At 51.9% G+C, this 16200-nt stretch overlaps 1 protein-coding gene across 1 annotated transcript; it reads left to right on the forward strand.

Annotated features, from left to right (window-relative positions):
- Positions 1–3089: 3089 nt before the first annotated feature.
- On the forward strand, positions 3090–14456 carry ZNF683 (zinc finger protein 683). Its single transcript, XM_082349183.1, has 6 exons — positions 3090–4964; positions 8785–8909; positions 9548–9752; positions 11111–11805; positions 12913–13041; positions 14042–14456. Exons 1-6 carry the CDS (start codon positions 4940–4942, stop codon positions 14363–14365), a joined length of 1503 nt encoding a protein of 500 aa, XP_082205309.1. The 5' UTR covers positions 3090–4939; the 3' UTR covers positions 14366–14456.
- The last annotated feature ends 1744 nt before the right edge of the window (positions 14457–16200 follow it).

Raw genomic sequence — 16200 nt, forward strand, 5'->3', positions numbered from 1 at the left:
CCACATTGTCTAATATTCCATTGCATATATATACTATAATTTATTTATCCATTCATCTGTTGATGGACATTTGGACTATTTCTACCTTTTGGCTATCGTGAACAGTGCTACTATGAACATGCGTGTACACGTACTTGCTTGAATATCTGTTTTCAGTTCTTTTGGTATATGTCTAGGAGTGGGATTCCCGGGTCATATGGTAATTCTTTAACTTTTTGAGGAATCACCAAACTGTTTTCCACAGCAGCTGAACCATTTTGTATCCCTATCAACAATGGATGAGTGTTCCAATTTCTCTACATCTTTGCCAACACTTTTTTTTTTTTTTAATTACAGCCATCCTAGCCTTTTCATTTCTTGATGGAATCCTTTGAAGCACACAAGTTTTAAAGTCTAATTTACCTTTCTTTCCCCTTTTGTTGCCTACGTTTTTGATGTTGTATCTAAGAAGGCTTTGACTAACCAAGGTCATGAAGATTTGTTCCTATATTTTCTTCTAAGAATTTTATGGTTTTAGCTCTTATCTTTAGGTCTATGACTCATTCTGAGTCAGTTTTGTACACGGTGTGAGAATTTTGTGTGCACACAGATATCCAATTTTCTCAGCACCATTGGTTGATCTTGTGTCCTGCAACCTTGCTGAACTCGTTTACTAATTCCAATATGTTTTTACGGATTCCTTAGGATTTTCTATGTATAAGATCATGTCATGTGTGTATAGAAATAGTTTTACTTTTTCTTTCTAATCTGGATGACTTTTACTTCTTTTTCTTGCCTAAAATTGCCCTGGCTAGGGCCTCCAGGACAATGTTGAATAGAAGTTGTGAGAGTAGACATCCTTGTCTTGTTCCTGATCTGAGAGGGAAAGCAACAAGGCTTTCACCATTAAGTGCAATGTCGGCCACTTGCTTTTTGTAGACTTTCTTTGTTGGGATGGGGAAGTTCCCTATTCCTAGTTGAGTGAGTGTTCTTATCATGAAAGAGTGTTGGATTTTGTCAAGTGCTTTCTTTGCATCTACTGAGATGATTGTGTGGTTTTTGTCCTTTATTCTATCGATATAGTGTGTTACATTAATCAAGTTTTGGATGTCAAACCACTTCTGGTATAAATCTTCCTTGGTCATGGTGTATAATCCTTCTCTTGTGGTGCTAGATTCTGTTTGCTCATATTTTGTTGTGGATTTTTGCATATATATCCATAAGAGATATTTCTCTGTAGTTGTCTTGTGATGTCTTTGGTTTTGGTATCAGGGTAATACTAGCCTCATACAATGAGTTGGGAAGTGTTCTCTCCTTTTCTATTTTTTAGGAGATTTTGTCAAGAACTGATATTCTTTGAATGTTTGATGGAATGTGGGTCATATCCTTTGGAGACAGGAAAGAGCTAGGGCTCTGGGACCTTGGACGGAGGCAGCTGAATCTGACACACACATCTGTTCTGATTGGTGGGCACATTATTTTAAAACATTTGAACCAACTTTAAAAAAAAAAATCTAGAGATTTCACATAAGAATCCTGATTTTCAGATTCTCTAGAAAAGTCAGAGCCTTTGGCAGCACTGGCCTCTAATATGCTGAGTCATGATGAATGGCCTAAGCTCTCTGGTTTACCTCAGTCCCCACCTTTCCTTGTTAATCCTGACACCAAGGCTGAGTGTCAGGTACCATTTGCATCATACTTATTCCTGGACCACTCTTTGTTAACTGCATGGCCACTGTAGGTATTTGAGTGGATGCTACCTGGTTTACCCTTGTTGAATCTTTGTTTGCTTATCTATAAAATGGAGACATTAATAGTTCTTACCTTGGAAGATTTCAAGGAAGATTAAATGAGACGACTATAAAGGTGCACACAGGAGGCACTCAGTTGATTTATCCTTTGCATTTTGCTGGCTGCGTAGTATTCTGTTGCATGTATGTACATAATAGGTACAATTCTTCTAATGGTGGGCATATAGATGGACTTCAATTTTTCTCTGTTTCACACAAGGCTGGATAGGACATCCATGTATATGGTAGGCAGTGCTATATGGTGGTTAAGAGTATATTAGCGCTACTGGATTTGAATCCCAGCTGTGTGACCTCTTTTTGTCTCCTATCCTCTTGGAATGGTTGAGACAAGGGGATGGGTGGGATGACCTCAGATGTCACTTGAAGATATATCTACAGTTTTGTCCACAGAAGGACTGGAAGTTTATGTGTGGGTGCAGGGGAAGATGCAAGAGTCTCGAGGCCCTTTCTGCAAATGTGAGAGCTGGCGAGCCCTATCTCAGGATCTCCCCGCCCTGGGGTGTGAAGCCAAAGGCCAACTCGTTGCATCTGACTGACAGCTGGGCTGTCCGGGGAGATGAGATAAGTGGGTGTCAGGCAGAGGGAGGGAGGTGTCAACCACAGAGTGGGGGCAGGTGAGCGCACTGTGGACTGGGCTGAGCTCTCCACCCTCAACCCTGTCAGAGTCACAGAGCTGCTTAACCCTCTGAAGCAATGATGGTCCCAGACCCCCCTCCTGACCTGGCTGATCTGGTGCCCCCTAAAAATTATGCATGCAACAGAGTTCCAGGACCCCGGCACTGAGCCAGCCAGGAGCTCAGCTGATTGTCCTCAAGGTTGGAGGTGGCAGTGGTTATGGATTGGAGAAGTTTTTGAGGTTTTTGAAGAGGAAGTGGGGCTTTTGCTTGTGGTTCCACTGTTTCTCTTTGTACTGCACAAAGCTAGCCCAACACTCCTGGCTCTACTTTGCTTCCCAAACCGTTTAATGATAATAAGCTTTGATAGTTGCACACAACTTTTTATTTCAGCAACATCCTGCAAGCCTTCTGATAAGTGGGCTGTAAATTGCAAGGTCTGTGTCATGTTCCTATGGGCTTTATTCCCAGCAACTAGTCCAATGCCTGATACATAGTTGGCAATCAATAAATATGTGAGTGAATGAATGAATGACAGGTTCTTGGGGAGCTTGCACGGTGCCAGATGCTAATTCTGCAGCTCATTTCCCCAGTCCTTTACTTGGGTCTCTATCCATCTTTACTTTTCCGAGGGTCCTTTGGCCTCTGAAGGGAATTCAGGCTCTACTGTACCACATTTGTGGCCCTTTTTGTCTGTTCATAGGTGCCCCTGAATTGCCCCAGGAATTCTTCCCTGAGGTCTCCTTCTCTTCTGGGACATTGCAGCCCCAACTTGGGTCATGTGATCTTGGGCCAGTCACTTTCCTTCTCTGAGTTTCAGTTTTCTTGTCTGTAAAACAGAAATAATAGCATCCATCTTGCCATTGTGTTGATAGAGTTAGACAAAGCTGGTCAAAGTGCTTTGCAGGGTTCCTGGCACATGGGGAGGGCTCGAATGCCAGGAGCTACTATTGCTGTGGTATGTGGACTGGTGTGAGGGCAAGACTGCATTGGAGGAGAGCAATGGTCTCCAACCAGGGCTTAATGAATAAAGCAATAAAACTGAATGTAGTTCATCTCTCCAAGTGTGCTGCCCAAATTCTGGTCTTCCAAAGTGAGCCAGGAACATTCATCATCAGCTTTTAGGAAGCTGACTTGCAGATACTTGCCTAACTAGGCAAAGATTGATATACAATATTAACAGTAACCCACATTTGTCAAGTGCTTGCATTGGGCCTGGCACTGTCCTCAGGGCTTTACATAAATTATCTTGAGGAATCATTGAAAGAACACTGTGAGGCAAGTGCTATTATTATCCCCATTTGACAGATGAGGAAAGAGGGACAGAGGTTAAGTGACTTGCCCTAACATCACAGAGCTGAGTTTAAATCCAGCAGAGTTAACATTCTTTAAAAAAAAGAAAAAAGAAAAAAATATATATATTCCAACTCTTTTCCATTATAGGTTATTACAAGATATTGAATACAGTTCCCTGTGCTACATGGTAAATCCTTGTTTATCTATTTGATATATAGTGGTGTGTATCTTTTAATCCTATACTCCTAATTTATCCCTCACCCTCCTCTTTCACGTCTCCTAACCATAAGTTCGTTTTCTATGTCTGTGAGTCTGTTTCTGTTTTGTAAATAAGTTCGTTTGTATTATTTTTAGATTCCACATATAAGTGATATCATATAATATTTGTCTTTCTGTGTCTGAGAGCTAATATTCTTAAACACTCTGCATATTACCTCTGCATGGAGATCCTTTCCAGCCTTGTGTGGAACAGGGAAAAATTGGAGTCCACCAACAGAGAAATGCTACATATTATGTCCATCAGAGGACATATAGGTGGTCCTCTGCAATGGAACACTATATAGTCAGGAAAAAAACAAGAGGCAGATGATGTGTACATTCTGGCATGAAATGATGGCCACAGTAGATTGTTGATAGAAAGAGCTGCAGAACAGTACTATCATATAATCCATTTGTGTATAAAAACAAAATTTTAAAGTCCATTTACTTGTTTGTAGGTTCATGGATAAATGTCTGGAAGGATAAACACCAAACAATTCACACTCACCACTGGGAAACTGTGAAGGAGGGGAGCTTCCATTTTTTGTCTTTATATTCTATGTTGCTTGAATCGTTGACCACTCATCTGTATTATTTTGTAATTAACAGAAAGACGAAGAAAGCAAGTGCACAGTGAGCCAGGAGCCTGAAGACCCCTGTGCACCCCTCCAGCTCTTCTGCTCCAGATGCTGATTCTTTTCTGAGGCCTCCCTGGTGTTTTCCGCTCAGCACTGAAGGCTCCTCAACCCTGCTTCCCCTCCACGATCATTTCTCAAGCCCCCTCTGGTCTCCAAGGACTTGCCTTGGCCTGGGTCTCTCATCTGGGTCCAGGCATTGGTCCAGGTTTCCCAGGAAGCCATGGTCCTACCCCTTGTGCTACCCCTCAGGGGGATGTGGGACATAGTGACATCACAGTTAAGCTGGTGACATCACAGTGGACCTGGAGGCTGACAAGACAGAGGACCTGGCAAGGCCCAAGAGATGGGAGCAAGGAAGGGATTGGCAGGTAGAGGCTGTTTCCAGTGAGAACTTGAGGGATTGTGTCCCCAGCCCTCCTCCTGGGACACTCCTAGCCAGGCCTTTCAGGGATTGGAGATCTGGAAATCTCCAAGGCCATTTTCCTTTTTGTTCCTAATCAAGAGGTTGTACACTTTTCTGTGAGATGGGAGCAGAGTGTGATGCCAGGAGGGGGTGGACTTGGCAGATGGAAGCCAAAGGTGTGTGTGAATCCTCCTTCGAGATGTGGGTGGGGCCTTCTGTGGGTACCCAGTGAGGCTCTTGCACCCCTAGATTCCAGGCAAGGCTGGAGGGGAGGCAGGCTGTGTCCTGGGAGGCTGGGAGGGCTCCAGCTTTGGGGAGTGGAGTTCTGGTCGACCAAGATGGCGAGGAGTGCCATGGGAAGGGCTCCTCACTAATCTGAAGGATGCTGAGAGGGCAACTGGGATGTGCAGGGTTGGTGGGGGGAGAGGATGGGGAGGGTGGTCTGGGCCTTGGGAATGGCACTTCGGAAGAGAGCATGGGGAACAGAAATGAAGCAGTGGGAGTGGCATTGGGGGTGGGCTGACATTGCCAAGAGACAGAGGAATCTGAGGGTTGGCACTAGAGAGCTCTTGGCTATTTGCTGTGTGACTCTGAGTGAGTTGCTTACTCTCTCTGAGCATCTGTTCCGTCATCATGGGGATAATAAAACCAACCACACAGGCTTAGTGTGAAGATTAAATAAGATAATGTTTATGAAGCCCCTAGCACAGTGCCAGGCACATAGTAACTGTAAATGTAGCCATCTACTCTAATCCTCAGAGTATTCCAACCTGAGCCTGGCGCTTCATCTATTCTGGACGTGTATAGTGCAGGATTCTTGGTTGTAAGCTACAGAAACCATTTCAGGAGGATTTAAGGAGAGAAGGAGGGAATTCCCTGGTGGTCCAGTGGTTAGGATTCTGGGCTCTCACTGCTGGGGCCCAGGTTCAATCCCTGGTCAGGGAACACAAACCACGCAGTGTGGCCGAAGGAAAAAAAAAAAGAAGAGAGAGCGAAAGGAGGAATTCACTTAAAAGATGCTGGGGAAGCTCAGAGAAGGTTTGGGAAGGCTGCAGAGCCAGGCTTGGAAAACAGGCCCAGGACCACACCCCCAGCACCAGCCCCGAGAGGACTGGGGACACCCTCTGAACCCCTTTCTTTCCTCTGCTGTCCTGGAGGCTGGTGCAGCACCGTCTACGTACAGAGTGGGCTCCACCGACCTGCCACCTCAAGGCCGCTGGCTTCTTTTTTTTTTTTTTTAATTTTTAAAAAAATTTTATTTATTTTATTTATTTATTTTGGCTGCGTTGGGTCTTTGTTGCTGTGCGCGGGCTTTCTCTAGTTGCAGTGAGCGGGGGCTACTCTTCACTGCAGTGCGCAGGCTTCTCATTGCGGTGGCTTCTCTTGTTGTGGAGCACGTGCTCTAGGCACGCGGGCTTCAGTAGATGTGGCGCACAGGCTCAGTAGTCGTGGCTCGCGGGCTCTAGAGCGTAGGCTCAGTAGTTGTGGCACTCGGGCTTAGTTGCTCCGCGGCATGTGGGATCTTCCCGGACCAGGGCTCGAACTCATGCCCCCTGCATTGGCAGGCGGATTCTTAACCACTGCGCCACCAGGGAAGCCCCAGGGCCACTGGCTTCTGATCACAGTCTGGATGGGCACATCTGGTCAGTCTGGTCCATGTCATGTGCCTGCATCACGTGTTGGAGCAAGGAGGTAGGAATGCAGCATGTGGCCATTTTGGCTTTTATAGTGGAATGTGCCTTCTGCCTCCCTCCAGACTCACGTGGGAGAAAGTTCCAGATGCTGGGCATCCAAAAAACCTGGCAAATACCTACATGGGAAACAAGAATAAGTAAAGAGTGGTCCCTGACCTTGAGATACACACAGACATGTAGGGGTCAGTTATATGGACAAATGATTACGACAGGACGTGACGGGGGCCATAGTGGAAGTGAGTACTGACCAGGGGCTGAGCTGGCAGAGTACTATGCCCCTTGCCTACAATGGGGAGTTCGAGATGTCCCTGTGCATTCCATGCCACCTGGGTGGCATGGCCAGGTGGAGTTTGAGGCCTGGATGGGGCTGCCACACTGGGCCAGACACCGCGGGCACACCAACCGGGCAGAATCTGTGTGAGGCCGGGGGGCGATGCACCTTCTCTTGCTCACAGGAACGATGAAATTGCTCAGCCTGAAGCTGTTTCTGGCCTAAAGGGTCTCCCTTTTGATATCGAGTCATGCCTTACAAGCATTCTGCTGTGTCTTTGAATTATCTCTTGCCCAGAGGGGGGGGCCTCAGCATTCTATCTAAATTAGAGAAAGGATTCCCCAGAACCGAGAAATCAGAGATGGGACGAAGAGGAGGAAGACGTACTCGCTGCCTCCTGGGCCCCTGCTGTGTGAGATCGGATTCCTGCTTTCTCCCCTGCCTCACCCTATGTTGCCTGCTCTTGTCTCTGCCTGTTCCTGTCCCTGCCAACCCCGTCACTGTCTTCCCTGTCAGCATCACTGCCCGTCTCTGTCTCCTTTGGGCCCCCTTCCCCGGAAGGACCCCAGCTCCAGCCTCTGAGCCCTGCGCTGTCCCCCTCCTGCTCAGCCATCTGAGTTCTCTGAGAGCCAGAGTTAACCACCCCCACTCCATCCCAGCCCACACACTGAAATTCCAGTAGCTCCAGTTTACTGTGGCCCCAAGCTCTGGCAGTGTTGTCTCAGGTAGGTAAAGGCAGGTGGGCGGCTCGCCCTTGTCAGGTCCCGGAGGGCCCCCGCCCGCCTGCCTGCCCCCCCTTCCTATTTGTGGCAACTTCAAATGTAGCACCTTCCTGTCACCTCTCACACCCACGGGAGACTCAAACACAGACAGAGACTGGCTGCCCACCTGCCCCCCTGCTTCCTTCCCCAGCCAGAGGGGACTTCTGCCGAGCCAGGTGAAGAGCCTCACCCAGGCCGCCTCTCCTTCTGGGGTGTTCTGAGACCTGGGGCAGGTTGGGAGGAGTCAGGGAAGAGGGAGAGGAGACCGGGTTTTGGAGGAGTGAGACACCCGCGTGAGGCTGCCAGGCTCTGAGGGGCACCGGGGGTTAAGGAGGGTTACGGAGGGGAAGGGGAAGGGCCTCAGGACACTTGCCGAGCTGCGTGGTCCCTGGGCTGTGCGGCCCTCAGTGAAAGCAGCAGAGAAGTGAGGCGCTAGCTGATCAGACAGCTGGCACGGGGCAGCCTCCTGTCAGCCCAGTCAGGACCGGGGACTCTGGGTCCGCTCGCTCAGACCGCCCCTGCTGAGGAAGCTGAGCTTGGGAAGTCTGGGTGGCGGGACACTGGGGCTTCCTCAGCTGCCCAGAAAAGCTGTGTGGATGAGCTGGGGGGGCAGGGGCGCCCCTCAGTGCGGAGCCTGAGGTTGGTAGAGTCTTGGAATAGCGTCTCAATTCCCTGTGGCCCTGAGGAGGTCTGGAATGTTTCCTCAGATCTCTGAGCTCACCTGGAAGTACCTCCATGAGGACCTCCCTCTCTCCTCTCTTCCCCAGGGATGGGGATCAGGCCAGCTCTGCTCTTTGCCTCTGATTGGCCAGTCTCCATTCAATCCTCTTCTTGCCCCTACCAGGAAAGCATTATTGGCTTTGATGTCATTGCTGAGAGAGTCCTATCACATCAGCCAGTCCAACTCTCCCAGTTTGCAGATAAGGAAACTGAGGCCAGGAGGGGCAGTGACTGACTCAAGGTCACACAGTGGTTTCCTGGGAGAGCCAGCCCTCGAAGACAGGCTCTTATTTGGAGGACCTTCACTGCTCACCTGTGACTGACCTGTCTTCCCAGCAGGTAGTGGGGGCATGAAGGGGGAACCTGCTCCAGAGTTGGGTTGTTGCCACAAGACTAAGCCCCTGGGGAGCACAGGAGGCTCCCTGTCCCCCCACTCGGACTTCCAGCTCTGCCAAGGCGATCAGGTAAGGTGCGGTCCCATCCTCAATTTTGAGGCCAGGCTGCTTCTGGAAGGTGGGGATGTTAGGAAGAAGTAGGGGGAAAATCTGAAGGGACCTCGATTCCCCTGTTCCTGAGCACCCCTATCCCGGCACATCATGGGAATGTGCCCTTGGAAGTGCCAGAGACTCTCCTGTGCCCCAGGGTCCCGACTCTCCTGTGAGGCATGAGAAGGGACAGGGCCATGCAGGAAGCTTGGCTGTGTGACCGTGACCTGGGCCTTAGAGGGAGGAGGCTCAGGGCCCTCCTGTGGGGTACACAGTCTTTGATGAGGATTTTCTCTCAGTTCACCTTGGCTCCATTCAAGTAGATAGTCTGAGGGTGGTCAGGAAGGAAGGGTAGGAGGAAGAACAGGGCTGAGTGAGGGGTTCTGGGGCAGGGGGAGGGTAATCCTGGGGGTGGACGTGTAAGTCCCTTGGGAACGCGGAGGAGGGAAGGGGAAACCATTTGAGTGACAGACATGGTGGAGGTGGGTGTATGTTGGGGGGTGGTCTTAGCTTCTCCTCCCCGTTTGGAAACCAAACTAGGGGTGGAACCATCCCAAGGGACTATCCCAGGGGACTCCCAGTCCCTAGCCCCCAAGCCCCTTCCCCCTGCCCTCCAGGTCTTCCCAGCCCTCAGGCCACTTCCAGACACAGTGGATGCCCATGGCCCGTCCTGTGCCAGCTGGCTGTGCCCCTTGCCACTGGCACTGGCCAGGTCTTCCCTGCTGGCCTGCCCTCAGGGCCTGGACGTATACCTGTGCACCCTGCAGTCGGCACCCCCGGGCACAGCCCCGCAGGGTCTCAGAGAGGATGCCTTGAGCACAAGTAAGCCCAGGGCACGGGGCTGCACCTTGGTGGAGGCTGGAGGTGGGAAGCACTGTTAGGTTTGGGGATGAGAGACATTGCGGACCCAGTGTCACTCATGAGGACAGAGCCTCAAGCACGCGTTACTGCCACATTTTGAGCTGGAGCTCTGCCTGGGGGTGCGAGGGGCTCTCAGGTGGTGACACGTGAGCAGAGGTGAGCAGAGGAGGTGAGCAGTGGTTTTCTCAGGCATGGGTATGGGATCTGGTGTAGGCGTAGCTATTCCCAGGGATTGAGAGTGGCGCTTTGTCTGCCTAGAACGTTTGAGCTAGAGGCGCCTGTTTCATAAGACAGGAGCCCTGGGAGTCAGGGAGTCGGGGGTGGAGTCCTGGTTCTGCCCTTTCTGGCTCCATGACATCATGGAGGCCAGTTTCTTCTTCCACAAAAGTACAATCTCACTAACCTATGTTCTACATTTATTGCTTATGATACACCATTTCCTTATGCAACTCGACCTGGAGGGCAGGGACCATGCTGCTGTGTCCTTTATTTCCCCAGCACAGAGTCAAGCAGCTCAGTAAAGCTGGTTGAGTGAATAAATGAGGACCCAAGCAGACAATCTACTTTTTAATCTTTATACATATTTAGTATTTTACTTTATATCACTCCCAGTTTAACTCCTACCTCACTGGCTGTTGCACCTCAGTCTCCATTGCTTACTCTCCATTACTTACCTCCTAAGTCTTCCCCTGCTCAGGAACTCAGTCCAGAGCCGCCTCCTCCCCTGTTCCCATCTCCTCTCTTCTCCTCTCCTCTCTCTTCTTTCCCCCCTCCTCTCATGTTCTCTTTATCTAGAGTAGCAGTTTGATAGAACTTCCTGCAATAATGGAAATGCTCTGTACTTGTGCTGTCTGATACCTACTGAGCCTTTTAAGTGTGGCTAGTGCAAGTGAGGAACTGAAGTTTTTACTGTACTTATTTTAATCAGTTTAAATGTGTCTGGTGGCTACCATTTTGGACACAGCAGATCTAGGACCACATTTTATGGGATCTCATTTGGGCCCATGGCACCCAGATTTATGTCTCCAGCTCAGGCTGCTCCATTAATCTCCAAACCAATTCACCCAACTACCCACTTGACTTCTCCACCTGTACGTCTAATAGGTTTCTTGAATCGTTTTCTCTCTCTGAAATCATTATGCGCTGCACAAATTCTAGCCTCTTTTATTGGCAAGGGCAATTGCAGACCAGGAAAGCCCAGAGAGGGGAGATGCCGTGCAGGCTAGAGCCGTCTCTCAGCTCCGAGCCAGGCAGGTTGATGCAGAGCAGAACTTTACCCGAGTCTGTGCGGCCCTGACCGTCTTCCCTTTCCTGCTCAGGGCACCAGCCACCAAGGCGGCCTGCCGGCTCCTCCAATGGTGAGAAACTCACAGCCAAGTACCCTCTGAGCAGGGACAAGATGGGAAGCCAGCTGGAAAGAGCTGGCGAGGGGTCCCCCCACCCATCCTTCTCTCCTCACAACAGCTCTTCCCCAAACCCTTGGCAAGATAAAAAGAGCCCCAGCCCCTTGCCTTTCTGCTCCTGGCCCCTGCCCACCCCCATCTCCAAAGAATTCCCATCCCACCTCCGCCCGTTCTATCCTGCATACCCACTTCTCCTGCCCTCACCTTACCTGGTCACCTGTGGGGGCCTACCTTCTGTGCAGTGTCCCCCCCTCTTCATGCTGCCCCAGAACACCTCCTACACCACCATGGCTGTGCCCAGCTTGCTGATGAATGTCTATGAGGCTGGGCACTCCAGCACCCAGGGGGAGACCCTGCACCCCTACCCAGGGGCCTCTCAAGCCTCTGGCCAAACCCAACCCTCCCAGGCCCAGAATCCAGGCTCTGCAGCTGCCAGGACCTACTCCACAGGGCTGGAGCGTGCTGGCTGGGTGGTTCCAGCAAAGTCGGCCCCGCCGGGCTCCCAGGCGGGCTCTTCGGCGCTGCCTTATCCACTGAAGAAAGAGAATGGCAAAATCCTGTACGAGTGCAACGTGTGCAGCAAGAGCTTTAGGCAGATCTCCAACCTCAAGGTATCTACCTCTGGGCTCAGTGGCTCCCCTCAGCATCCTTCAATGACCCCCCTCCCATCTAGAATCAAGGACCTTACAGCCAGAAGGAACGCCTGGGCAACCTCTAGGGCCTATGACCTTGGCTGGTTCATTTGGCCCCTCAGTTTCACATCGGTAGAGAGGAGTCCTCTCCACACTAAAAGACTGTCTATGAAATCCTCTAAGTTAAAAATAGGGAAACTAAAAAAAAAAAAAAAAAAAATAGGGAAACTGAGAAAAGATTTGCCCAAGGTTACCTTGATTTAATGGTGCAGTCAGGTCTTGATCTCAGTCTCTCAACATCTAGAGCAAAGCCCTTTCTTGAGCAATCATCCTCTCTGATTCCCAGTTAAGCCTCCTCTTGTTTACTTATTTGACGTTCAGGTGGGGGAACAGGTAGATTTTAGTGAGTCTAGACCACAGACCTGACAACCAGCCTTTTTCATGTGGAATCCTGCACATCAGCGCTGTGCTGTAAACATCATTATAGGCATCGTCCAGCAGGGGGCAACCATGGGCACATCTCTGTGTATCAGCAAACACCGGAAGCTAGGCGCGAGTTGGCACCTGCTGAAGTTGAGGAAAAGTTACGGTTATTGGGTTATTGGAGAACAGCCCTTCTGCATCCTCTAGGGCATGAATTCTTAAACTTTAACGAGTCTCAAACCACCTGGAGAGCTAGTAAACATGCAGATTCCTAGGCTCAGCCCCAGAGATTTTAATTCAGCTGGTCTGGGGTGGGACCTGAGAATCTGCATTTCTAACACTCTCCCAGGTGATGCTGCGGGTCTGTGGACCATACTTCGAGAAGCACTGCACAAGATACACACACACACACACACACACACACATACACAGGGTACCCCTCACCTGGCCTGCTGACCACAGCCATCTCCCCTCTTGCAGGGCAGCAGAGAGAGTGAGGGGATCCTGGGGAATGGTAGATTGGCCTTCAGGGAGGTGATACAGATGCAGGGGGATTGAGAGGCCTTGGTGCCTATGGGGATGTGGGTAGAGATTTGAAGAGGATCCCCGGCCCTGCTGGAGGGCTCTGGGCAGTTGGCAGCATTTCTCCCACACCTGGCTCAGGTCCATCTGCGTGTGCACAGCGGGGAGCGCCCGTTCCAGTGTGCCCTGTGCCAGAAGAGCTTCACCCAGCTCGCCCACCTGCAGAAGCACCACCTGGTGCATACTGGGGAGCGGCCCCACAAGTGCCCGGTGAGACCATCCTCCCCCTCCCCTGTACTCCTGCAGGCTGCAGAAGAATTCTAGGCCCCTGGGGGATGGCACCCGTGGCCTCCATTCCCCAACCATCCTGAGCAAGTGGAGACAGGACAGGAGGCAAGGGTTGGGGGGAAGAGGGAGGTGGAAGGGAAGGGCCAGGACGTGATATTGGAGGTCACCCCCTGGGCCTGGAGGGGAGAAAAGAGATGTATGTTTGTGGGGGGAGAAGAATGAAGTTAGGGGTCCTGGGGATACCCATTGCCTACTTCCCAGCATAGTTGGAGGAGTTAATGCTATAGTGTGTGTAAAGTATATAAACACGACTTATAACATCAGCTCATGTTAGCGCCCTCCCTCTTTGAGCCTCACCATGTCCCTTGGGAGGTCAGAAGGGCCCAGACTCTTTTCCTGTTTTAAAGAGGCAGAAATGAAAGCAGCATAGTGGTTATAGTCCGGGCTACCTGGGTTCAAAATCTCTGCCTCCAACTTGCTGTGTGAGCTTTGGCTAGTGGCTTCACTTCTCTGAGCCTCTGCGTTTAGGAGAGTACTTAGTCCTGCTTCTCCAGAGTCCTGGAGAAGACTAGTACACGAGAACAGTTCCTGGCATGTAGCAGCTCCCAGTAAATGTTAATTATGCCCACTGAAGCTGCAGCCCCACGCATAAGGGTTCTATGTGGTTATCTCATTCAGTCCACCATACCTATGAGGTTAGGTATTAATACTCTCATGTTAACAATAAGGAGAGCAAGGATCAGAGAGGGGAAGTCACCTATACAAGGTCATGCAGGGAGTAAAAGAACCAAGATACTAACCCACTCTGACTGGCTACAATCTGCCAGACACTGTGGGTCCCAGGGAGGAATCATGGGGGGGAAAGCTTCCAGGCCTGCATCACAGGGAGGTGGTAGGGGGGTATTTTCAAGATGGGGAGGGGGAGCAGAGATCCTGGGTCAACCAGGTGGGCAGAGCTGACACCAGTGCCCATTCCCATCAGATGTGCCACAAACGCTTCAGCAGCTCCAGCAACCTCAAGACCCACCTGCGCCTGCACTCAGGGGCCCAGCCCTTCCAGTGCAGTGTCTGCCCAAGTCGCTTCACCCAGCACGTTCACCTGAAGCTACACCATCGGCTGCATGCACCACGGCCCTGCAGCCTTGCTCACACCCACCTGCCCCTGGCGTCTCTTGCCTGCCTTGCCCGATGGCACCAGGGGGCACTAGATCTTGTGGTGGCCCCATCAGAGAGGCAGATAGACTGGGACGTGGACAAGGTCAAGGTGTCCTCAGCATCCCGGGGAAAGCAAGGGCAGCCAGCCTGAGCAGTGGTGCCAGGACTGCCCTGGGGAGGGGGCAGGGGCAGAGCAATTAAAGGATTTTCTCTATGATGAGTTGAGGCCTCCAGAGCTTCAATAGTGGAGGGGGAGGTCACCATGTATTTGCCAGACTTCACACCCCACTCCACCTGGCAATTCAGGGAACACAGCCAGGAAGAGACTATGCTACCCACCGCGTGGGGTGGGTGCCTGCAGCCATCTACTCTGGCTGGGTTTGAGTTCCACTCTCTGTTTGGGACCTATCTGGGACCAGCCCCACCATCTCAGCTCGCTGATGGACAGTCCAGCCTTCCAGGTCGCTGCAAGGTGCAGACCGTGCTGCCAAGCACAGGACACACTGCCCTCTTTTCTGAACAGATGTTCCAGCACCTGCCCAGATGCCTGTCTGCTGCTTCCTGCAACGTTCTTGTCTCACAGTTGCTACGTGCTCCCTCAGCTGGTACTCCCTGCCGTGGTCAGGTGCGGCATACTCCTCCCTCTGTACATGCCAGGATCTGAGCTCCCTGTGGGAGAGGCAGGAACACAAGGATATCAGTGTCCACTCATGACCCACAAGCAAGATGTCCCCCTGTGTGTCAGGAGCAGTCATCACAGAGAACAAATGGCTAAGGAGGCACCAAGCTCGGGGAAGGGGTTAAGGTCCTACAAGGACTGCCGGCAGGGAAGAACTGGCAGAGAGCCTGGGGAACTGGGACCCTCCTGATGGTCTTTCTTCCTGCAGTCCCAGAGGATCCCCCAATGTGCAAGGTATGCCCCCCCGAGAGTTAAGAGAGGTAGCATCAGGTGGGAAAGGGTACTGCCCTTTGGGGGTACAGGAGGCCCAGGTTATAATCACAACAGTAGCCATTATTAAATCATAATAGCTGGCCAACTTCCAGCAGGGATCGCCGTTCGCATCCCTGTGGGTTTCGGATAGGCTTCCCCACCAGGGGAAGATTCCCCCACACACGAGATTCCTGCTGTGTCATAGGGTCTCCAGGACCGAGAGAGAACTCTCATAAGGGTCCACCATGGCAGGGTAAGGGCAGGGTCAACGTCGGTCCCCACCAGTATCGAGGTCTAGTTTCGAAGCCCACCTATCACCCTTTTGGCCCCGCCCAACATGCCAACCAATCAGGCTAGCCTCCCCAATCACGCCCATTCCCGCCCCTGGCTCCGCCCCTGCGTTCTAGCTCCTCCTTCTCCGGGGGGGCGGGAAAGACCCTTGGCTCAGTCCAGCCTCCTGGCCCCTTCTAGCCCCAGGACCTTCCTTTCCGGCCTACTTTGTGCAGGCCCAGCTTGAAGGCTTCCAGTACCGGGACCCAGTGGGCCCCTGGCGCTTCCGGAGGCCTAAAGAAGTAGCACAGACAGGGCCAAGAGCTGCAGCGGGGCGGGGGTGGGGGTGGGGACGACCCCTGCAGAGCGCACCCCCTGCCCTGGGGCTTGGGCAGCATCTGGATCGGTCCTCACCCCGCGCCCGCACTGCGGGCCGGGCGCTGTTTGCTCAGGGGGGCGGGCCGGAGGAGGCGTTTCTCTGTAAATGAGCGGGATCCGGGTGGCCCCCGCGGCCCGGGATCGGTCAGGTGTCCTGACGCCCCGAGCCTGGGACCTTGCCCTTGCCATGGCCGAGCGGCGCGGGGGCCTGGGGGCCCGCCTGGCTCGCCGCCTGGCCAGGCTAGGGCTCCGGAGGGAGTGCAAGGGGAAGCCGATACCGGAGGAGGCCAGATCCCGGGATAGGTGAGGGGTTTGGAGGAGGGCCGCTCGGGGCGCCCCTGGGCCCAAGGGTGTGGGTGTGCGTCTTGGAGTGTACCTGATGTTCAAATATCCTGTATGAGTGTCTG

This window comes from Balaenoptera borealis (genome assembly GCF_965194805.1).
Source record: "Balaenoptera borealis genome assembly, chromosome: 1".
In the NCBI taxonomy this organism is placed as follows: domain Eukaryota; kingdom Metazoa; phylum Chordata; class Mammalia; order Artiodactyla; family Balaenopteridae; genus Balaenoptera; species Balaenoptera borealis.